The following is a 25,671-nucleotide window of genomic DNA, read 5'->3' as shown; positions in this document are numbered from 1 at the left end:
ATTTCTCTGCCTACATTTTAATTCTTCTAGGACAGGGATGCCCCCACCTTGCTAATGGATTTATCGAGAGTTCTTGTCCTATAACTCCACCTCCTCTCCCCAGCCCTGGTTGGCGAGGACGTTAGACATAACTGGACTCCTGCAAGCAGGTAAGGATACAGGGCTGGCCAGAACTCACCCGTCCAGAAGACTCATCGTGCTGGCTGTCACTTCAGCAAACAGAATTACTTTTCCAAGTTGCCTTGTCTGCAAATTTTGTCGGTAGATCTCCAAGTTAAAATTTTCTGATGAGAAGCCCTCCACGTCAGTCACCACAGGTATAGTGGAAGGAGTGATTTCTGTTTCAGATGTGTAGGATGAAACAAATTTCAGAGAGATCTTGCTGGATGTTATTACTCCTTCAGGATCCACACGCTTCCCCAGCCACTGCATAAGAGGATCCCAGATTTCCTGTGTCATGAAGAAAAGGAATGAAAAGGTCGTACGTTGGCATTATGTTAGATGATGGCAGCTTTCCCTTAAAAGGCCACTTTGGTAATATAAGTAGTTTCTAATTCATGACCAATAAAAGCTATACTAACATATTCTGAACATTTAAACCATAATACAATAGGCAATCAGTATACTAAGTATGCTTATACTATAAAAATAAATTGCTCAGAAACCAGGATCCAAGGAAATCAATAGTTCATTATTATACATTCTATCCTAAATTCTCAAAAGCCCTCACCAGCTCTAGATTTCGATACTTTCTCTCTATTCCTCTGTGCATTTTACAGAAAATGTCTGTCTTCACACTTCTGCCCCTCAAGGCAATTCATTTTCCTTTTCGGGGGAGGTGAAAGCAGAATTGAAGGCGCAGAGGGTAACAGCACTTGCTCTCTGCCCCTGCAGGACTCCATCTCCTCTCGTAGGCAAGTCCACCACAGGCCACTGACGGGCCACAAACAGGATAAGTGAATTGTCACATAAGAGCAATAATAGTGCATCACCCAAAAGCTGATTTTTCTTCGCCCCAAATGTGTGTCCAGGAAGGGGAAGGCATAACGTACAAGAAACATCCCCAGCCCAGAACAGAGCTCTGTATTTACCCCTGAAACTCCAAGGAAGCTTGGAGGCCTTCCAGGGGTCTGCAACCTCCCCTTGGGCCATGGAGGACACAGAGGACCCCCTCCCAGGTGGAACATCAAGGACCTTCAGGGCCAAAGGCCAGCCCCAGAAGGATTAATAGCCACACTAAACACTGATCCAGGCTCTTAGGCCCTCTTCATGCAAATGCCAGGCCTTTGAAAAGAAGAATTGCCATTAACATCAGAGTATGTCCTAAAGCTCCATGTGGCTACAGAGAAGCAGCTTCAAAGATGAAATTTCTTGAACTAAAATTTAATGGATGAAACTTTAAAGCTCACTTCCAGCTTGTAGAAGATACAGAGGTTAGAGGAACAAGTTAAGACTTCATAAGGAAGCAATCTGACAACATCCAAAAGGTGAGACATTTATAAACTGAGAATCTTGAACAAGGCCTCATGGGGATGGTGGGGGTGTTAAGAGGGGGAAACCTGGTCTAGACAAGAAGAGACATAAAAAATATAATCAAATACACTAAGTGAACTTTTACTGGATCCTGGCTTGATAAAACGAGCTTGAAAAGACATTTTGAGGCAATTAGGAAATTTTAATATGGACAATATATATTAGACAACAAAACAGAGTTGCTGTCAGTTTCAGTGGGTGTAATATTGGCACACTGGGAAACATCCCTAATGTTAAAATGTGTATGTGTCGTGATATCTGTAATTTACCTCCAAATAAATGAAGTAAATAAGGCAAATGCAAATGACTATTGCAATTACGTAATGGGCATTTGGGGCATTTTTACACTATTCTTCTCCATGCTTGGAAAACTGTTACAATTAAATGTAAAAAATAACAGAACCACCAAAAAAGGAAAAATAAGCATTATCTATTAAAAAAGATTATTCAACTAAAATGTGTTGGTGACCTATTTATTCAACACATCCTACGAGATGCCTACCATATGGCAGACATTCCTGTAGGCGCTGAGGACTCAGTCATTAACAAAGAGACCAAAGTCCCTGAGCTCAAAAGGTTTATATTCTAGTGTGGGAGTGAGATACTAAAAAAGGTTCATAAGCACAAGACATAGGATGTTAGACAGTCGTAAGTGTCCAGGAGAAAAAGTCAAGCAGACAAAAGAGGTAAGTGTTGGAGGCAAGCCATTTTAAGGAGGGCAGGTGAGGACCTCATGGAAGTGACACTTACTATAACTAATAATTAGGGAGGTGCTGTAATGTAATTTATGTAATCATATATCATGTTTACTTATATAGAGGGATTCTGGGGAAGAGTAGAGGTTCCCGGGGAGCACAGTGAGGTAAGTGCCAGGAGCAGAGAGGGAGGCAGGAGCCAGGAGGAGGCCAGGCAGGGGATGGAGACAAGGGGGTGCATGGGGACACGGAATGGGAATCAGGACCTGCTCTGAAGCAGAGAGGCAGGATCTGCTGACAGGCCTTATTTGGGATGTGAGAGGAAACGAGGAGGTAAAAGTGAGCCCAGGGTTTCTGGCCTAAGCACTGGAAGGAGGGAGCTGCCAGTGGAAATGCCATGCGAGGAGCAGTCTGGGGGCAGAGCCGGCTCTGGGGCATCCCATGTGGGATTTCTGCTGATGAGAAATCCGTGGACACGACGAACAGGCGGCAGGACATGGGGGTCAGGAGTCTGGGGACAGGCTTGTGCCTCGGACATAAATTTGGGAATCACCAGACCACGGATGATGATTTGAAGCCCAGAAAGGACGAGGATAATGAAGGAGGGACTACACATGAAGAGAGAGGCCGCGTGTGACAAAGCAGTGGAGAACAGCAGAAAGGAATGGTCCCCAGCCCTGGGGTCTGGAAGCCCCAAACCAAGGCGGTGGCAGGGCAGCGCCCCCTCAGGGCTCCGGGAGGGCCATCGCGGCCTCCCTCCAGGCTTCTGGTGGCACTGCGACCCTAGTGCTCCCAGGCAGCCACCATGTCCCATGGCCATCTCCCCTCTGCATGCTGGTGTCTCTTATCCTCTTCTAATAAGGGTACTAGTCTCACTGGATTACGGCCACCCTAATGACCGAGTTTGATCACATGTGCAAAGGCCCCATCCCCAAAGAAGGTCACATTCACAGTTTCTGGGGGTTAGGACTTCAAGTATCTTTCGGGGCACAAAGTTCAACCCATAAAACATGTCAATGAGCAGATGTCAGTGGGCAGGGAGCTGAAGAGGAGTCTGCAAAGGAGCCCAAGGTGAGAGGAAGTCGTGTGTGTGTGCGTGCGCCATGCTCTCCCACGCTGCTTGGTCGCAGGTGGGAGGCCTGGGAGTCCAGCTCTGCAGGCGGCAAGAGTGCAGGAGGAAGTCGGCAGCGCAGGCAGGAGGGCTGGGCAGCAACGGCAAGGCGGAGCCCATCTGGAGAGGCTAAGCCGACTGAGCGGTGGGGGGAGAGAAGCGGCAGACCCCAAGGACCACTCCAGCAGGGAGTTTTTTTTCTAATGGGTAAAACAAGAATGAATGGGGCAGTGGCTACAGGAGGAATGGATCAAAGTGGGTTCCATTTGGTTAAATGAGAGAAAAAACCGCATGTTTCTTATGAGGGTTCTGTCTCGAAAGGCAGCAGATGAAGAGGTGAGGGGTGGCGGCTAATCCTCCAGCAGAGAGGTGGGCCTCAGGAGCAGAGCCGCCCATCCACGGGGCGGACAGGCCCACACCCCTCTGAGGTTCCCCAGGGGGCTAGGCCCTCTCTCGCCCCTTGCTGGCCACACAGCCAACCAGGGCAGCCCTGGGAACTGACCCATGCTGCCGCCACCCTGTTCCAAGCCCACAGGGAGGCAGGAGTCCTGGTGCCAGGGGGGTGGTGTCATCATCTCCTAACTCCCTCCATTTTCTCGATAAATGGGAAGCAAGATGAGCTAAGAGCAAAAAGGAAGAAGGTGCTGGAGGTGTGAGAGGCGATAATGAGATAATGAAGGAAGCAGGGAAGTATGAGCCACTGGCAGTGGTCAAGGCCCACTGCAGGTGAGTGAGTCTGAATTTGGAGAGGGCGGTCAGCACGACTGTAGGTTTCATACAGCCACACCCAGCTGCGGGGCCATGGAGGATGGGACAGAGGAAGCAGAGGGGTACAAAGTGGAGACATGTGTGACCCGCTACAAATGAGGCCCTGACAGAGATATAAAGGTAATCAGCAGTCCAGCCCAGAAGCTCACATCCCAGTGGGGAGAGTGAGGAGCCCTCAGGGCAAAACAGGACAGGACAGTCCAACACCATGAACAAAGCGCCCAAGGAGGAGTACAAAACAGGAGGTGATCCTGCTTGAACGAGCACCAGGGCAGCTGTCGGAAGAGGTCAAGCTGAAGTGAGCTATGTAAGCTACAGCCATAATGTTCCACCTTTGCACAAAGAACCAGATAAATTTTAAACTTCATATTCCCTTTATTTCTACTGGAGGAAGACAGCAGAATGAATAAATAACATGCAAAAGTAACCCCCCACTGTGAACTGAATGTCAGTGTGCCCTCAAAAACTCACATACTGGGATCTGAATCTTCAAGGTGATGGATGGTATTTGGCTGTGGGGGCTTTGGGAGGTGATTAGGTCTTGAGGGTGGAGCACCCATGAATGGGATGAGTGCCTTTATAAAAGTGACCACAGAGATCCCTCACCCTCTCCTCCAAGTGGAGACACAGCAAAAAGACAACTATCTAAAATTGGGGGAGGGCCCTTACCAGAAGCAACTGGCTGGAGTCCTGATCTCAGACTTCCAGCCTCCAGAAGTGTGAGAAATAAAGGTCTATAGTTTATAAGCTGCCTGGTCTATGCTATTCTGTTTTGGCAGCCTGTATTGACTAAGACACCCCCAAAACCTCAAATCTGGCCATTGGTTATGACCAACCCTGCTCCTTAAACTTTGGCCCATGCCCTTAAGGCATAAAGTGAACAGATCTGAATTTCCTTCATCACATTCTTCAAGACAGCTGGATGTCACAAGGATACCACACAGATACATTATCAGCAAAGGTACATCAGTGAATAGGTTAAATCACAGAAATAGAGGTAATCTGGAGAACAAACATTTCTGAACTAACTTCAGTTTTCATTAACTCAAGCAGAGAATTAAGTGGTTACTCAGCAGGTATAGGCAATGTGAATCCCCCACTCGAAGTGAATGAATGAAACCAGAAAGATACAGCTAGCACCTGGCCGAATTTTCACAACAGAAATACAGCAGCGATCTTCTCTGGAGTGAATTATCCAACTGGCCATCTATACGTCATTCATCTTTGGAGCTCCGACTGCATCTCCAAAATAGTACCTCAGAGTAAAGAGAGGAGGACAGACAGAAATGCATACACACTCTGAAACAGAGGATGACAACTCCTAAGAACATTCACTCAAACTATTCAAATATACGCTTCCCTTTGGCAAAGTATGTCAACCTGACTTGCCAAATTTAATCACCTATTCTTATTTGCATGCAAGTCAAAAGCCAGATTCTCAAGGAATTACATTATTGTTATGTCCACTAATTACCAAAGTAATATTCCAAATAGTTTGTTTCTGAAAGCAATACTTAGAGATGTACAAATATGCAAAGTAAGTTATTTAAGTTGATTGATTATACCTCTTTCACATAATCTTTCAGGATTTACAACAAGCCTAGTAAAAGAGAACCTAAAGATATAAAAAGTATCTTTTAAGATAGACAACTGTATATCATCTGCAATTCTCCTAAATATTTTACATTCACTATAAGTGAATGCAACTTTAAGTCATCAACTAAAACTGAGTATACACAGGAAGCACTTAGGCACCTCCCCCCATTATCTCTGGACAGGAGAATAAAATTCTGGTTGTGAGACATATAAAAATGACTACCTGTTTGATGCAAATCTGCCTGGTATGTCCTCTCAAATGTACTCAAATTACAATGACTTTAGAGCTGCCCAAGTAGCTGCTAACACATGTAGGGTAAAAGAATTAATTCATGATTCTTGGTTTCACTCTACTATTGACCACTAAGGCTGTGTGGAAATGTTATTGAAGAAAAAAGGTTGGATCAAATATATCAAGGAAAATGGGTAGACATGAGGACTATTACCCACCTCAACCCCAAATCTACCTAACTCTTTGAACTCACCAGAATATAGCAAAAATGTCAGTTCTTCAGGGAAGATGTCTCAGACCCACAGCCCCTTCCAATCTAGGTTAGGACTCCCTTTCATAAATGCTTAGTGACTTTATAGCATTTACCAAATTGTAATTCCATAATTTGTATAATCATTTATTCAATGTCCCACTTTCTCACTATAATGTAAGCTCCATAAAGACAGAACAAGCACATTTGTCAAGCTCCCAACCATATCCACGGCACCCAGTATCATGTCTAGAAAACAGTGAGTGCTTAATAAGCATTTACTGTTTAAAATGCACATTAAATTCCTTACCAAGAAAACCCCATGAGTAACTGATATATACATAGGTATATCAAGAGGCAAAACCCAAAAAAGGCAATAAGAGATGGTCTTCATATGGACACATAAGCCTCAAAAAGAAATATGAAATATTTGAAAGCCAAATGAGCCCTATTGAAAACAAAACAATCACTATCAAATTCCACTGCAATGAAACTCTTAAAAACATTTTGATTAATGTTATTTTTTTAACATTTGAACTTTGAGAATTTAGTATTTACCTTTCTCTAAGATTTCAGGCTAATTAAATACAATTTAGGTGGAACCAAAACCTGAATGTTTTATAGTCACATAAATGCTGGCCCTTTTGAATTAGCCACAGCACTATAGGGAAACACTAGCCATTCTCAAGAAAGGTGAATGTGTCTTTGTTTCTTTTTGGAACATGTTGCACACAACATGAAAACCCCAAGAGTCCACAAAAAAAGAACTATACCAGTAAGTGAGTTTAGCAAGGTTGCAAAATACAAGATCACGATATAAAAACTGGGTGTATTTCCATATACGAGCAATGAACATTAGGAGTCTGAATTTTTTAAATATTATTTTAAACTTTTTAAAATTGTATTTTCAGTAGCATCCATAGATCTGAAATGTTTAGGACAAAATGTGCCAGAACTATACACTGAAAACCACAAAACACTACTGAATTTAAAATTAAAAAAGGCCTAAATAATTGAAGAGATATACCATGTTCATGGATCACAAGACTCAATACTGTTTAAGATGTCAATTCTTCTCCAAATGTATCTATAGATTCAATGCAATCCCAATCAGATCCCAGCAAGCTTCTTTTGTGGGAACTGATGATTCTAAAATTTATTCAGAAATGGAAAAGACCTCAAATGGCCAAACAATTTTGGGAAGAAAAGTGCTGGAAGCCTCTACATTACCTGATATCAAGACTTACTAGAAGGCTGCAGCAATCAAGGAAGTATAGTATTGACATATAGACAGACATATAGATTACTGAAACAGAGTAGAGTCTAGAAATAGAGACACACATAAATTTTCAATTTATTTTCAACAAAAATGCCAATGTAATTCACTTGAAAAAAGATCATCTTTCGATACATAGTACTGAAATAATTGGACCTCCACATGCAAAAAAAACCCACCTTGATCCTTACCTTGCACATATATATATACATATATATATGTATATATATATAAACTTAACTTGAAATAAATCATAAGCCCAAATGTAGAACTATGAAACTTCTAAAATAAAATACAGGGAAAACTTTCTAACCTTGGGATGAATAAAACTTTCCTCAGACAGAACAAAACCACAAACCATAAAAGAAAAAAATTATAAACTGTACTTCATAAAAATAAGAACTGCTGCTCTTCGAGAATGTTAAGAAAAATTAAAAGACAACAGACAGAAACTATTCTCGATACATATATCTGACAAGAGACTTGCATCCAGAATATAAAAAGAACTTAAAACAGAATTAAAAGAAAATAATTCAACTTGAACATGAACAAAAGGAGCTGAACAGACACTGCCCTAGAGAAAATATCAGATGGCCAATAAGCATGTGAAGAAATGCTCAGCCTCATTTGTCACTAGGCAAATGAAAATTAAAACCACAATGAGATACCACTACACATCCACTAGGATTCTTAAAATTTTTAATTCTGACACTATCTAGTGTTGACAAACATGTGAAATAGCTGGAACTCTCATACATTGCTGGTATGAATATCAGATAGTACAATGATCTTGGGAAACAGTCTGGCAGTTTCTTATCAAACTAAACATACACTTACCATATGTTTCAGAAATTCTATTCCCAGGTATTTAGCCAAGAGAAATGAAAATGCATGTCCACACAAAGACTTGTACATGAATGGTCATAGCAACTTTATTTGCAATAGCCAAAAAATGCACACAATTTGTATGTCCAAATTAACAGATGAAAGGATAAATAAGTAATGGTATATCCATACAATGCAACATTACTTGGCATTAAAAAGGAATGAAGTATTCATGTATGCAACAATATGGATGGATCTCAAAAACATAATGCTAATTTTAAAAAAGAAAAGACATGGAAGAATATAAGTGTACAATTCAATTTAGATGAAACTTCAGAAAAGAGCAGTCTAATCTATAATGACAGAAGCAGATCAGTGATTGCTGCAATTCAATTTAGATGAAACTTCAGAAAAGAGCAATCTAATCTGTAATGATAGAAGCAGATCAGTGATTCCTGGAGGATGGGCATTGGGGGCAGGAGATGGATGAGGACAAGGCATCTTGTGGGATGATGAAAACGTTCTCTATCATGACCCATGGTGGTTATTTGGGCATACACATTATCAAACTCTACACTGAAACTGATGCATTTTCTTGAATATAAATCGTACTTAAGAGTTGGTTTTTTTAAATGCAAATTGCAAAAGCTCATGCAACACTAAACAATAAGGAAGTCCATGAACCTCTACTCTACATTCACTAATATCCAAAAGAACACTGGTATTCCAGCTTCTGGAAAAATGAATGCTTAAATTTATATTTAGGTTATATTTATAACCTATATAACCTAAATATAGGTAAATTTATATTCTACGGTTAGTTAACACATTGTAATGTTTGCTACAGAGAGTGTAACTAAGATCTGTGGTGTGCTGTATGCTATGTCACACCATATTTGAGCCCTTTCATCTGTCACTTACCTTATCTGCTAAATTTACTCATCTAACAAGATTCACTGGGTAAAATATAGCCATTCCTCTCATTCAGCATTGGATTCAAAATATTTATTACCTTCTCTGTTTGTGTTTTGGTTCTCCTTTTCCCAAGAAAATTACTAATCATAACCTATAAAGGTTTTCTGTCTCAGAGACACATTTGCCTCATTGTAAATAATCAGATTAGTTGTGCATCAGTCATAACATTGTAAGTTGCCAGGCAATCAGAAGTGGGTAAATCAGAAAATGAATCCACAAAGACATGGAAGTAAGCCCCTTTTATGGGTGTCTCATTCTCAGTTCAATACTCTCAAGGAAACAGGAGTAGATATTCTACTCTCTCAGAATTTGTATGAAACAACTCAATTCTTACTGTTAATATTTTACAACAAAATATTTACAGCCAATTAATTCCACACTGACTCAGTGTCTTCATACACATGATAAAGGCACACAACATAGATCTTTATAATCAGAAGATGACACTCCTGAAGGAGCAGGACTGTTTTTGGTCCTGACCTCATTTAAGGCAGGGACTGTTCACTCGGCAGTGGACTTTCATTCTGGCACCAGCACCCAGCAGAGTAAAGCATGGGGCAGGGTCTGAGGTGTGTGTTCTCCTCCTCACCTGACTGGTGCCCTGTGCAGATGCTTCTGTCCCAGGCCCACCGGAGACACTGCAGTCTCACCATCCCTCACCTAACTTGTCCACATCCCTCTTTGAATGACAATGCCTCCCAGATTGGGTCCTAATGCCCCTGCCTTCCCGCTTCCCCTAAGATGCTCAGCTACCAATCCCAAGCACTGTCATACCAGAATGAATGGACCTGGAGGGGCGTCTAGCTTCAGCGACTGAAACCAGGCTACCCCCATAAACATCCAGGTCAGCCGTTGCTCACAGAGGCCCACAGACACAGGCCAAAATGAACCTGGGGACATGTTGTATTTCGCCCACCAATTTTGAACTGGTTGCTAACACTTAAAAATTAGAACAAATCACATCAAATTTCCTGCTGCTTTTGAAGAAACATAAACTCTTTGCCATGTGGCAATAATTGGCTGGGGCCACATGGCCTTCTTACTTGGAGACACTCTCCAGCTGGACTCCCGTGTGTGACCTCTTCTGCCCCAGAAGCATCTGGGCTGAGACCCTCATGTGAGCCCTGGTATCAAGTCTGGCACCAATCCAGCAAGATCTTCTGCAGGGACCCTGATGATGCTTTTTCTCTAGTTGGGTCCATCTTAACTCATCAGAGGGATTCTAGTGACACTGACTCCCACAACAGAAGGGGCCCAATCACACAACAGCTCCATCCCCAGAGGCTGAAAGCAGGGACTCAGACAGATATTTGAAAACCAATGGTCATGGCAACATTATTCACAATAGCCAAAAGCTGGGAAAAAAGCAAGTGTCAACAGATGAAGAAATAACAAAATGTGGTTGACACTTGTGGAATATTATTCAGTCACGAGAAGGAATGAAACTCAGATAGATGCCATGACATGAATGGACCATGAAAACATGCTGAGTGAGTAAGCGGGACCCAAAGGGCCAGACGTCAGAAGAGGCACAGTCATAAAGATGCAAAGTAGAATAGAGGAACCAGGAGCTGATGGGGGAAAGGAATGGGGAGCTGCTGATTCATTCAAGAGTTTCTGTCTGGGGTGATGGAAAAGTTTTGTAAATAGATAGCAGGAATCAAACTGTGAAAGAAATTAATGCTGCTGAACTATTCACTTAAAAACGGCTCAACAGCAAACTGTATTACATATATTTTACCACAATAAAAAAAGAGAAGGAGTCAAAGTCTCCCCCTTTCCTCTCCTGGAAGGCCCCATCTTCAGTGCGTTCAGCCCACAGCCCCCATCGAGTTGCCCTGCACACAGAGGGGAGGCAGAGGGACAACCCTCAGGGGCCCAACCCTTGGCATTAATAATGGATGCCCCAACCACACCCGCAGTAAGGCCCGGGGCTGGAATCCCAACCCAAGGAACCAGACCTGCGTGGACCCCAAATCCTCGCTCTAATTCCTGTCCCATAGTCCTCAGCAAGAGGACCTAACCCAAAGTTAGCAACAAAGGAAATGCCCACTCACTGTAATCATGAGGCCAAAGGCATCACAAAGAGAAATATAAACTTGATATGATATGCAACTATAAAAGAGTGATAAATAGATAGGTGTGATTTACAGCCGGGGTGGGTGGGAGGGAGAAGGGTAGGAGGTCAGGGGAGGCGGCAGGATGTCTGGTATGAGAAACTTACATCTGAAGCTCAGGTCTCCCATTAGCTATAGCTGGGTCTACTCTGGCAAGCCTAGAAGAAACATTTCCACAAAGAAAGGACCTTTTGTCATTTAAGTGAGTTACCGCTCACTGCTCTCCGATTTCTGCTGGAAAGAGACGGCATACCCAAATGGGCTCAAACTCACGGCCACTTAGGGAGCTGTGGGCAGAGTTAAAGCAATCCAGGAGCAAGGGAATGGGAAGCCCCTGGGCCAGCAATAGGCCTGAGGAGCCAGAGACAAGCCACCCACCCAGGCTGGGGGCCCAGAGGGCACAGGAACCCTGTCCACCTCTACCCCCTGCCCTCAACCCCCTGCCAGCACAACCTTGTAGCCGAGAGCACCCAGAGCCCATGAGGGGGCAGAGAACAAGGGGGCGGGGTAAACCCGACAGAGGCCAATGCAGCTTCTGAGGAAGAACACAGAGCTGCTCTCACGGACTGGCTCCAAAGCACACTGGGCCTGCGGCAAGACACCCTCCTCCACCTCCCCACCCTTCACTAGTTACTAAACCAGCGCCGGGATGGTAACTGTACTTCCCAAGGGTTCACGACAGACACTGAATCCTGGGAACTGGAGCTCCTCACATGCTGAACTTGTCACGGTCATTTCTTGGTCCCAACGTCTCGGACACAGTAGGTGCTCAATAAATGTTTGTTAAACTGTATTCCTTTAATCATGTGCAGGTATCACTCAGGCTCTGGCTCTGAAAGGCCACAGATTTACTGCATTTTTTTGTTACCTGCCAACTAGCTAAGATCACAAAAGGCTCGTGTGGACCCGTAAAACAGAGGTAATGAATAAGGCATTTCTAACAAGGCTGGGTTTATGGGCATCACACCTCTGCTGGGCCACATGGGCTCATTTGAGAGGTGAAACCTATTCGGCATGGAGACCAGAAGAAAGCCGGGGATGCCGCTAACAGAGAGGGAGGCTTTACAGGTCGGAGCTGAGCCACTGCTTCCACTGGCGAGGGGCTAACTTCCACTCACCGGGCTCACGGGTTTGGGCGCCACGTCCGCAGAGGCCTCCAGGGCCTTCATTAAGCCTGCCTGTGTGAGGCGCCCGCCATTCATCCTCGTCCAACACAAACAGGCCCCTGACAGGGTGGGGACACGGGGTGGGAGGCCAAGAAGGTCCTGTGGGGTAAGCCCGGGTGCGGGCAGTAAGGCCTGCAGTGCAGCCTGGCCGGCTGGGCCCCAGCAACTCACCCTGGCTACAGGCTGACACTCATGCAGACAAGAACATCCACACCTCCACGAAGCTGAGTGAGTGTGGGGCCGGAGCACCAGCACAGGGCTGATGCTGAGTGTGCCCCAAGGCCCCACCATCCTACACTACCTGCCTGTTATCTGTTGGCCTGGCCTGAATTCCAGGATTCCAATATTAAAATACACACGTTACCTGAAAAGACAGAAGTGGCCAGCTTGAGAAGGATTCAGGGAAGTCCAAGAGCTTTCTACTCAAGTCCACTTATTTTAGCAAAGGTTCACTGGTTCAACTGGCTGTCACCATGACATGCTAGAAAATTCAGAGCATCCCAGGGGAACAGCACATTAATAGGCAGGGAGGGGCGCAGGGCACTGTCCTAGGCGTGCAGGGAGCGGGCACACCTCCATGCAAGCATTCAGAGGTGAGGCTCTAAGAAGTCGATGTTTCAGAAAGTAGTACTAGTTTATGAGAAGGAGCACTGATGACGAGCATGCACTTGGTACAGTCTCTAAACCGGAAAGCATGTTTATACCAGATAAAACTACTCAAACTTTGTCCTAAAACTCCATCTTGTCAGTTTTCTCAGGCTGATTATTTTAAACTGTTTAACATGGTCGTTTATGAAATTTCTGTTTGACCTGAATAAAGTGTGACAGCGCTAAGGGACCAGGCAGCCAGCCCACGCTGGGTGGGCTGCCCACCACTGGCCTGTCCCCCAAGGACCCCGTGTCTCCCAGACACAGAAGCAGGGGAAGCTTTCACAATACATTAGTGGGAAAAGCCAAAACCCTTTTGAAGAGTTCGAACAAAACGTTCTTACTAAAATGCCTACTATAGGCAAAATACTGGAAATGGGATACAATGATTAACAACATATGGTTCTTGCCTTCAAATGATCTTGTATTTCAGTTGAATAGGGCAGACAGATATTCACATAAATAATACAACAGCATTTGTACACTACTTACAGTTCACCGAGAAAAAAATTCTTACGGAAGCAAGTGATCATATCTAACGCTCCAAGTAACTACACTTGGGCTAGAAAGTTGAAAGGAAAATTGTAAATCCTATACTCATGACGTGGTCATCAGTGGAATTTTCCTAGATCGGGGGTAGAATCCCTTTGTTGAGCATAAAAGATCAACAAGTTGTCCTCATAGCATGTGGCTCTAAGATGTTTTATAATTAAGATTTGTAAGATATGTTATATTGTTAAGGATTTTATACATGCTGGCCCATGTGAAGATGCAATGTGCTCATAACCCAGCAGGGTGATGACCAGCCATCCAGAACCACTATAAACCAGTAAGCTACTGGTTTTACTTCGAATAAAGAAAACAAACCCAGGGCCAAGTGGAAACTCTGGCCAACTCTTAGGAGCAAATGTCAATGCCCTGCACTCTCATAAATAACTTACAAAAAGCTGTGTGCTTTGTGTTTTACTTCAAGGCAGAAAAAGTTGAGGAAAACAGAAGAAATCTGCTCCAACAGCTCTCTCTAAGGCCCCTCCCACCTCCAACATTCAAGGTATATTTTTATTCTGCTGTTAATCCAGTAATCATCAAAGATGAAGGCCTTGTTTAAAAAAACAAAATAAAAAAACACCTTTACCGTTTCAGATGTAATTGGATCAGGACGACCCTGGAGCTGTCTGCATTGGGGTAAGGTTGCTAAGGCCACTTCGGGCAAGAACACCTCCCAAATACACCAGATTTCAATCGTCACAGGCCTTTCCTCTGGAGGCCCGAATCATGAACAGTGCAAAAGCATAACATACTTTCCCCAAGCACAAACCCCAGTGCATTTCATGAAGCTTTTTGGTATATTTGGAATCACTGTATTAATAACAGCTTATTGGCACTGAATGAAATACACACAAGTCTTAATCTTAGGTCTTGAATTGTGTCCAGGTTCTATGTAATACCTGGCTGGGAAGGATTCAGCTGTAAGCATGCTTGGTGACTGGAGGCTATGTAGTGAGACCTGAGTTTTGAAACCAGCATTGGTAGCTTAACGAAATTTACTGGTTGTAGAAAAAGTAAACTTGCCTCTAGGGAGGTGAGCTCAGCCTCACCATTCTGACAGCAGCCCCTTGTGGCCAGTTTAGTAAGAAGTGTTGGCTCTGAGGCTGGAAGTTCCAACCTTGCCTTAATGAAGGTTGCCGCAAGCAGACAGGCCGTTCTAGGTAACAGCTTGGGGGTGATGCAGGAAGCAGCAAAAATCCAAACTAAGGTGTGCCTCTGAGTCACATAAATTGCCAAGTCATTCCATTACTGTGGCTTGCATTAAAAAAAAAATAGTACTGTCTTTTGAAAACAGAAAACATTTTTGAGAATGTATTTTAAAAGAGCAAGATAATAATACAAGGCAGATAATGTTGACCTCAGTTTGAAAGTTACTTCATTCCTTAATTGTGTAGAAAATCTTAAATATTCAAAGAGCACAGATTTCTATACAAAAATAAAGCACATTTCTACCTACTTCCCTACATAGCACCCAGCACACTCAATTTTCACACAGCAAATGCTGGGAAATCTTACTGTAATGTGAGGAATTGCTCCATACAGAGGAAACTTCTAGAAAATGCTATTGTTCCTTCCAGAGGATAAAATAAAATAGTGAAGATTGTGAGGCCTGATTTCTAATGCCACAGATTCACACCATTTCACTGGATATAAATAGAAGACAGTTCAGAGCTGACGGTTGGCTTCAAAGGCAGAGAGAGCTGTAAGAAATAGAAGCCACAAGCGTCCGGCCGACTTCTCCGTAAGGTGCACTGTGTCCTTCAGCTATGAGAGAACAATCTGGAAACAATCTGCCGGCCAGCTGCTCTCATCAACAAACTGTTTATTGTAAGAAAGTGGCTGGGTCAAAGGCTAAACATCAACCTGAACTGAAAGCACACGGAGCGAAAAATCAATACCGTCCCTACTAAAGAAACCAGGGCTTCACATGCAGAAAAGACAAGGCGAGAAACTCATGTTTAGTTCTGCAAGGGCAAAAGTCGGAGCAAAACTCACATATTTCAGTGCAACCTTGTTTTGCACATTATTATAAATATGCTGCTATTTTCAGAAAGGCCTCATAAGGAGGGCTAAAATAAGGCATTCAAAAGAGGCACAGAAATCAACTTTCTAAATCACTTCTCCCCAAAATGTTCTGATGATTTATATCTAGTTGCTTCCTTCTTGCATTGTTTTATAAAGGAACCAACATGCTTATTATACACAATGCATGGAAAATACAGCCCATCTTTAAGTCTAATTAATAAATGGAACACTGACTGGATATGAGATTACATGAAGGAATGTTTCACATTAGGTGTGACAGTGGTATTTTGGTTATCATTTCAAACAGAGTTCTTATCTTTTAGAAACACATACTAAAATATTTACAGATGACAGATCTGATGCAGTACCTGGGATTTGCTTCAGAATAATACAAGAGGAAGAGGAAGGGTAAGATTAGGTGAAGCAAGATTGGCTAGAATGGAAGACTGAAGCAGAGATGCATACACGGAGGTTCATTACATTATTGTGTTCACTTTCGTATATTTGAAATTTTCTACAAAACTTTTTCTCCTCTGTGTGTGTACAGTCCAACAATTATTACAAAGAAGAAAAAAATGTTTTCTTAAATATAAGAAAAGTATTAACCTACCAGTGCAAATTCACTGATTGCCCATAAGGACATATATATACCACAGTATTGCTAGGTGTCCAACATAAACTGTTTTCAGACAAGATCAGAAATAGAGCTGTGAAATTCTGAGTCAAACACTGGAGAACCAGAGATGGTCAGTGTGTATCCATTGCATTCATGATCCACCAAGCCAAAATCAGGCAGAAACACTACCATGAAATGGAATTTAATCACTGTGGAGCAGAAGAACATATGTGAGCTGGTAAGAAAACCCAACTGTCATAAATAATGGGGATCATGCTTTTAAAACAGCCAATTCAGCACACAAACTCTAAAAACACATGTTTGTAAATTTGAGGCTCCTATATATTGCATTGATAATTCTTAAGTTAACAAGAAAATTAATTTGAGAAAGAACCTGAAATAAAAAAAAATAAAGCAGAAAGTGGAACATTCTTCCACTGTGCTTAAATTAAACTGTGAAAAGGTACCTATGAATGATTCCAAATAGTTCTGGTATAAAGATGAGAAGAGTAATAATCACAAACTCTTTCAAAAGAATGCATCCAAAGAATGGCTTAAAAAGGTTAAAAAAATTTTTTTTTGAAATCCAATTGCTTTGCTGGTCACTGCAAAGTCCTAGGAATGACATGGAAGGTCATCATTTACCCTCCCCACAACAGAAAAGAGAGGGTGTGTTAATGAGCATTGCATGACGAGGTCTGTTTTTTAAAAAGCCATCTCCTGTGACAAACTCATTTGGCCAACCTAAGACACCACCCTGAACCCATTATCACAGAAGGAAAATGCACACAAAGAAGTGAATCTTCAAAACTACAGGCATTTGACCTTCAAAGCATTTAATGGATAAAAAGCCACAGAAAAACTTAAATCATCATGTATGTCAAGGTTGCCTATGGAAAGCAACAATCTAGTGTTGATCTAGGCAATCCTCGGTAGAAAGACTCGAGACATTACCCACTTCTCCACCCCCCAAAAAACAAACCATCTTTTTAAATTTGTGAAACCACAGTTCGATGTTTTCTTTTAAGAGACATATTTTCTTATTTACTAAGATTAAAAACAGGAAGGGGGATTAAAGCCATCATTCAGTCACTCTCTAATAACTGCTGTATGTAGGATTCATTTTTGCTCAAAGACAAGAAAACAACTTGTTTTGTCAAACACTTTCCTACAGCGCAGAAAAGCAAACCTTTACAAGTTACAAGTTTTAAGAATAGTCCCTTTGCTCTGTGGCATCTTGCTACACTGATGGACTGTGATTGTGGTAGGGTGTGTGGCGAGGGGGGCTCTATAATACGGGTGAATGTAGTAGCCACAATGTTGCTCATGTGAAACCTTCATAAGATTGTATATCAATGATACCTTAATAAAAAAAAATACTCACTTTGAATTTTAATTTTTCAAACTTTTCCTTTGCTGCAGGAGACAAGTAGGTTTAAACTTCACATTTTTACAGTTCAGGGTTCAGGAAACACTCACGGTCTGCGACACTGTGTCCCTTCAGAGTCGGGCCATCAGGCCAGCTGGTGATGGTTGAGGCCAGTCCACGTTTACAAGAGATTCTACTTAGCCTCTGAATTTAAATCTTGAAGGTACTAGAGCTGAGTGCTAACAACCTTCTCTTTACCCATAACCCTTCTCTCTCCACACTCGGACATACACAGGGAACTCACAGAGGACTTACACCCACACAACAAAATTAAGTTGTAAATCTCCGTGTCAATGGGAAAGTACAATTCCTTTTTAGCAGAAATCTCTAAATATTGTAACATAAGTCTTCTCTCATCCTCACGGTCAAATGGGAAAAAGACCTCTTCACAAAGATTGGTACTGATCCAGCAGTCTTACAGCATTTTCTTGAAAGTAAACATTTGAATATATATACACATATATTAAAACTGTAAAGACTCAAATGCCATTTTAAAATATCAATTTTAACAAATATGCTAAAGATGAACAATAACAAATATTCTAAAGACTCTGAATTGTTTTCATTTAAAGCTGTGTTCCTCGGTTGAGATCAAATGGGTTTTGACCTCTAGAATTTTTATGAGGGAGATGAGCTCCAACAATCAGTAAGTACCAAAATTATAGTCTCCTATATTTTTTCCACTGATTACCTTGTTAAACCAAAGCCTAAAAACATTTTACCAAAGAAAAATACAATACAAACAGAAGGATACTGCAGATTGTTCTGGAAACAGTACCTGGAAGGCTGTGTGTGGCCAAACTTGGCACAGCAGTGGCTGGAAAGCTGCATGTACTCACAGGCAGCTCCCGGAGCCGAAACAAGAACAAAACTGCGAAAGTGTTCAGCATGCTCTTCCTATATCCAAGAGAAAGAAAACAAGGGACGGACAGACTGACTGACCTCAGCTGAGTTTTCCTGCTGCCAAATTGCCTGGCTTTCACAAGGAAGAGAAAGAAATCTTTGCCTTGTACCAACCCAGCCTCACTGCTCATCTCCAGTCCGCGCACACCATCACCCTGGTACCCGGGTCGTCCGTATGCTTCCCGCGCAGGCAGGGAAAACGGAGGATTAGACACCACTTAGGGTCCACAGATTGCCTGGCAGTTTTGAAACCCCGAAACACGATAAATATTTTTTTTTAAGACAGCACAATTCTCGGAGCAACATTCTCAACTTATTAGCATGAACAGAAACAAAATATGTTCCCCGATTATAATTCATATCCCTGAAAACAGAAGTCTACCATTTCTCAAGTGGCACTGAGGTCTCAGTCATCCGGCTTCCTGGCCTGACTCGGCAGCTCGGTGGTCATAGGACCACACTCCGGCGGGCGCCTCGCCCTGCCCACGCGGCCTGGCCCTCGGCTCCACACCTGGTCACAAGGGGCCTTTGATCATGCTCTCTAACCTGGTGCCAGGATGGGCTTATTCCCTGGGATCTATTTTTTTAGACTTGGGAGACAAAAATCTGCTCTTAAGAACGTTGCAGGACTTCCTAGAGACAGCTTCAATCGACTTCCCCAGGAGGAAAGGCCATAATCCATCCCCGCTCACACATGGCAGCTATTAGGGAGCTGGTGTAGGAGACAAAAAGCATTTGGTCTTGGAGGATTTTTTATTCCAAAAAAGCCTGTTTCCCATCCACAAATCTATGACTGCAAACGCGGTGGATATAAATAGTCTGGGAAATAAAACCACCCTTTCTCGATAAGGTGCGATCCCCGGAAGGAAATTCAGAGAAGGTTGTTTGCTCTTGCTGGGAGACCCATTGACCCTCCCAGGCCAGCCAGCAGGAGCCACAACAAAGAGAAAACCCACACTGTGACACCATCAACTACAAGTGGACACCAAGCATAGGTGTGTGGATTTCCCATAAGCATAGGTGTGTGGATTTCCCACAAGCATGATTATCAGTCTCGGCCTTGAGTGTGGCCCAGAAGTATTTACTCCACCAGAGTCACTATGAAACATTCTTGTGGAAAGAAGGTTCAAATAAAAACTGTACATACAGTAGCTGAAAAGCCTCTCCCACCAGAAGATAGAAATAAAGGCAGCTAAGGAAAACACCCCAAGTATGATTTCTTTTGCATTTCAATATCAAAACCCTTCTTGTCACCTCTGCCATAGGTATTATGTTTGAGAACAAGAAGGCAGTTAAAATGAACAAAACACTTCCAGTTTAGGTGAAGGGTGAAGTAAGAAAGAAAAGAGAGAAAGAGGTATATGAAAGACCCTTAAAACATTCATAGCTATAAAAGCTTTTAAATGTTTGCTTTAATCTGCCAGCTGCTCTTTAGCTGGAGCCGTATTGTAAAGTAGCTGCCACAACACCACATCGGACACATGTCAAAAGCTACTCAGGGTGCACCTGGAATTCTGAGCTTTTCTCTAATTTGGATCTCAAAAAATTAGTTCTTAAGCTGTATTTCAGAGGAAAACTAGAAGTTTCCCTCTCACTGTATTTATTTAAGATTCAGCACTAAGATAAAAGGTGGAGGGAGGATTCTATGCCAAATACTATGAAAAACAAAATTTTTAATTGGAAGAGTCTAATTAACTCAGACAAATAGGTGACACTCTACTGCTCCACAATCCAATTTGCTTGCTCTTCCAGGCCACTTTGCCCTGTCCAGGCCACTGAGATCCAGGTGGAACCACGACATGTGGGAAGGACTTGATTAACTATGAAGCATGCTATGGAGATGAGAATATATCCATCTTCCAGAAACTTCCACAGAAAGATCTCACACTTAGTAGGCACTCAGATGTTTGCTAGAGGAAGCAGTTAGTTAGAGGATTGGGAGTAAGAACCATGAGGTATGATTTAGTCTAAGTTTATTCATAAAACAACCAACATCAACAAAGTCATTCCCTGGGTGGAAGGGACTCCATTAGGAGTTTTTTGGTATATTTACAAATATCAAAAACGATCCTTGCCAACAATACCTGTTTTTCTGGGAGGTGAAAAGGTCTCAGGCCAAGTAATCTGGGGTTGAATCAAAATGAAATGTTACACTAGTTTTTGTTTGGAAGCCTACCCAGTCTATCTCACAACTCCCACACTACCAAAATTATACATGCACATTCAACATGGTGATTTCTGCCCGGCTGCTTTTTTAAAAACCCAGCTGTCACTCCTTGTTAGGGTTACATTCTGACCCCAGAGCAAAGGAGGCACATATTCCTGCCCCTGTCCTGCCTGCTTGTCTCCTAGGGGGCTCCCACCAGAACCCCTTCTTCCTTTCTGCCATTTCCCGGGCAGAGATAAAAATGAAAACAGAGCCCAGGGAAATGGAAACTAGAGGGTGCATTTCTCAATGAAACTGTATATTCTGCAAGGGAAAGAACTGGGTTTTTTTCTATCAAATTGGCATTGTTTACAAACACACTCGTGTCCCCCACAGTTAAGGTGCATTCCTGCCAACTTCCCGTCCCCACCAATGGTGAGAGGTCGGGGTGGCGGCTGCCCAGTCATCTGTGGTCAACCCTGTAACTTAGGAGCCTCTCACTCTCTCTACACTTCCAAAAAGGAAATTATCTGCTTATGTTGCTATAGATGGCAGCACAAGTGGACAGCTGAAGCGCTGAGGTGCCACATGCTAACAGGAAAGCCTCAGTGAAACCCAACGGTCGTGGCTGTAACTAGCCACTCACCAGGATAAGTTCATTTACCAACAAAGCTAATGCTTTAACATAATTAATATAGATGTCAAATATTAAATAAATTATCAACATCTACATCAGCATCCTTGCTTTTTAACATTTAAATTTTTCCATTTATGGATGATTTCAAAGTCTGATGACATACGGTGATTTTTTTTAAGAACTTGTTTTGTGCGTTATAAAAATAATACATAATAAAAATGTGTTACAGAAAGTTTGGAAAATACAAAGAAAGTTATCAAAGTTTATTAGAATCACCCTTAAGCCCACTGTCCAGAAATACACTGTATATATATATACATATACTGTATTTCCTTCCAGTCTTTTTTCTGTGGACATGTGTGTGTGGTGTACATGTACCGATGTGTTTTACGGCTTGCTCTGACACATCATAACTTTCTGAGGCCTGAATTTCAATCCCACCCCTGGGAGGTCGAGTATGAAGTCCAGCCTGGCCGCCCGGAGTCTACGCCTCTGCAGAGACGCATGGTAATGCTTATGCGATCACATGTGCCTAGATTTTACAGCAGAAATCACACGCTACTGTCATGTTTAGGTGTCAGTGAAGGTCTCAGAATACATCCCTACCAAAAACCAAGGGTGGACTGTATTCTGGGTGAGTGTTTTTTCCTACTTGGGTCACCATGCTATTCTTTTCCATTTACAGTATGGCAACATGGAAACACATAGGTGCCTCATAAATCTTCTGTGCTATTTGCTATAAAGAGCGAGTGTCTAGGCACGAAACTGTATAAACACAGCTGGTATGCAGTAAAACTATTTAGATAACTAGCGTGTTTATTTTGTTCTTTCATATTCCATCCTATAATAGTACCTAGTACACAGTAAATGTTTAACGAAGTTGATTATTATTAACTGCGACACTGAAATAATTTCCACAGACCCAAAAGAAAGTGCCAACTATATAATGGAAAACTACTAAATTATACTATGTGAAACTGATGTAGAGAGAAAAAAAAACTTCTATCTCTGAAGGACTTCATAGTTCCAGGGTCTGTCCACCGGGCAGCCTGGCTCAGCTGCGACACCGTGTGGTGAGAGGTCCCTGATTCCAGACAGCAGAGGATTTGACGGGAAGCAGGAAGCAGAGAGCCAGTGCAGGCCTCTAAGTCCATAAGACAGGGGGTGAACTTAAGGACGGATACAACACACGCCAGGATGCCAGGAGGCCAAGATCCTCTTCATGTAACTTAGTCCCATGAGGCTCAATGAGATCTATTAAGGAGGCAGCAGGAAAGAAACCCAAAGAGAAAGTACAACCCACTTCTATTCCCAATCTGTCATCTGCATGTGTAACACTGAGCCACCAGAGCCGTGACTGGAAGACTCCCAAAAGGCCTCTGCCTCGGCATCAGGGAAAGAGCAGGAGTGTCGGCCCAGCTCCCCCAGCAAGACCACCACACTGAGTACCTACCTGCCTTCATCACACCGACAAACACACATTTAATTTGTATTAAGGAAAACACACTCAAACACTGAATTCTTACATTTCCTACAGCAGATTCAAGGTCTTCTAGAACGAGTTCATAAACACTAAGAAATGAGGATATCCACAATCATACAATCCCTGGGGTCCCAAAGTAACATGGAATTCAGAGAAGCAGCTGGGAGAAAACAGTAGTCCACGATCTAGACACCCAAGATCGACCACCAAATGGAGGGCCCAAAGGGAGACGTGAGCATTTCTGGAAATGACCCTTTCCCAAAGTGATTATGTAATCAGGGGTTTGGTAGGCTTGGAGTCTGTGCGGACTGTTTGTCTGCATGTATATAGAAAAAATATTTGCTGTAATCTTGTTCAAGCATTTCATTCCCATGGTCTGTGAACAGGGGTTAGCAAAAATCATTACGGGAAAATGTATATTCCTCCCAACCCCCCAGCAGTTTAAAGACCAAGAGGACAAAAATACAAAGGACTACTGTGTATGTTAACATAAGCAGGCACGCAATACAAAGCCTTAGGTATTTCAGGTTATGCCCATCCCAAAGGAGGAGCCTAGAGGTCAAAACCTCTGCTCACAGAATAACCTGGAATCACTCTTTCCTCTCCGTTGCTACATCCAAGAGCCAAGAGATGCCAATCCCAAGACGAGCATGGTGAGAGGATCTCCTGGGAAAGGTCAGAGAGCACTGCTAAGGGCACGCCTGGGTATACCTCACTCCCCAACGCAGAGCCAGCAGGCACCTTCTCACGTGTTCAGCCTCGGCCCTCCACGCTCAGGAAAGGAGGGAAACAGAAGGCCTAAGACAGTGACAGCCATGTCTCCCCCGGACAAGAAAGCCTTACCCACGTGGCTCTGTCCCTTCCCTCCAACGTGGGAGATCTAAAGGTGGGTCATCTATAAGAGCTGACACTCTTGAGGACAGGTTTTATTTTGATTATTTTACTTTTTATAAGTCACAAGATATATGCTATTCTGTTCATTGAACACAAAAAACAGACATGTCATGGAGCTCTGAGATCCTGAAATGCAGGCACAAACAGAAGTCATACCAGAAATTCCCAAGGGCACCCATTTAAAAGAGTTCAGACTGGCTAAGAACTGTGTAATGAAAATGCAAAAAAAGAATGTTTTAAAGGAAAAATAGTCATCCATTGCAATATTATTTTTAGAACTAAAAACAATACCTGCAGTCTTTTTAGACTAGTCACCAGGCATTTGTAAGGCACATTATATACTTGGAACTTATTCAGATTCTCAATAATCTAATCACAATAACATTAATATTAATAATGTGCTATCTTTTAAATACAATTTACACAGAACTTACACATACATTATTTCAATCAGTCCCCAAATAATCCTGCAAGAATCCAAATCTTAAATGTTCTTCGATTTTCTATCTTCTCCAAGTAATCACACCCACCCAGATAGCTCTCAGTTCTGCACCCACTGACAACTAAGTTCTTGCCAAGGGACAAAGCGTAACCCAAAACAGAGTTCCTCCTCTCTTAAAAAAAGAGGGTAGGAGGTTTTCATTTGTTCTTTTCAAGGGAAAGCAGGTAAGTTTGATGTTTAGAGTTACCTGAACTATTGGGTATTTGCTGACACTGCATGGTTACACCACTGAACACATAAATGCCCCTACTGAGGGGAGAAAAGAGCAAGAGACCCACAACAGAATTTGCCACAATTACTAAGAATTTGACAGCTTGAAAAAGCAGAGAGATTAGCAAGACACACACCTGGAGAATCTGGCAACCTGCCTGAACCAGGTAACGAACAACCACAGGCATCAAATGCAGACAGAAGGCCAGGAAAATTCCTGAATACATTCCCAACTGCACAGGAATTTTCCTTTTAAATACAACCAAGACACAAACTGAAACTCAGAGCCCCTTTTGCCACAAGATGGCAGACATCAGCACAAATGAAACAAAACTTGTGACTTCCCCACCCAAATATTTACTGAAAAAGGCTCAAGGCAAAACAAACCTTTTAAATCCCAAATGGATGAATTATGGCTTCCAGATACACTCCTGACACATAAAACAGGGACCCTGTCTTCCCCAAAGTGGAAAGGCCATAATGTGAACTCCTTAGCACCTTCTAAATTCTGAACAGGCTTCTCTCCCTCCCTGACATACAAACACCAAAAATATAAACCATACTTGGACATCTTTAAGGTTTCTAAACCTGAAGTCAAAATAGAAAGAGAAAATGAAAACAGAACTCAAAATCGAAACCCACTGCAAGGGAACCACTGAGGAAAAGGGGTCATGATTTTGAAGGGCACCTGACGCTGAGCACACACTCACCTCAGCGGATGACAGTAAGTAAAGAGGCGTCAGGGCAGGACCTTGTCTGATGTCACACCTGAGGCCAAGGGTTGTCAGGATCTCCTTCAGGACTTCGTATCTTCTGATATTGCTTGATTTGAGCAGGTTAAAGTCCTCCGGAGTTTGCACTACGCAAGAGCTGGGAGGTAGTTCTAAGTGTACCTGAGGGGAGCAGATAACACTTTATAAATCTGGCGGCATGTAGTGATGTCAAGAAAACCTGCCATTACCAGTTTTTCTGAAAATTTGAACATGAATCCTTCTAGTTATCAACAGCATATAAATGGTGAATCTGAATATTTGGAAAGTAAAAACAAGCAATAAAAAAGATTTACAAATTGATTAAAATTGTGG

General features: G+C 42.6%; 1 protein-coding gene across 5 annotated transcripts in view; it reads right to left on the bottom strand.

The window, feature by feature from the left end:
* Positions 1–25,671, bottom strand: part of HLCS (holocarboxylase synthetase) — a 187,806-nt gene that overhangs the window by 128,897 nt on the left and 33,238 nt on the right. For all 5 annotated transcript variants that reach the window (XM_037014643.2, XM_037014641.2, XM_037014642.2 and 2 more), the window contains 2 exons: positions 25,297–25,479; positions 179–450 (listed from right to left, as the gene is read on the bottom strand). In XM_037014643.2, coding sequence (XP_036870538.2) covers positions 179–450; positions 25,297–25,479 — 455 coding nt within the window. The remainder of the gene's footprint in view (positions 1–178; positions 451–25,296; positions 25,480–25,671) is intronic.

This window comes from Manis javanica, chromosome 3 (genome assembly GCF_040802235.1).
Source record: "Manis javanica isolate MJ-LG chromosome 3, MJ_LKY, whole genome shotgun sequence".
Lineage (NCBI taxonomy): Eukaryota > Metazoa > Chordata > Mammalia > Pholidota > Manidae > Manis > Manis javanica.
Note: the sequence above shows the minus strand (reverse complement) of the source record. Positions and strands in the feature narration are given on the sequence as shown.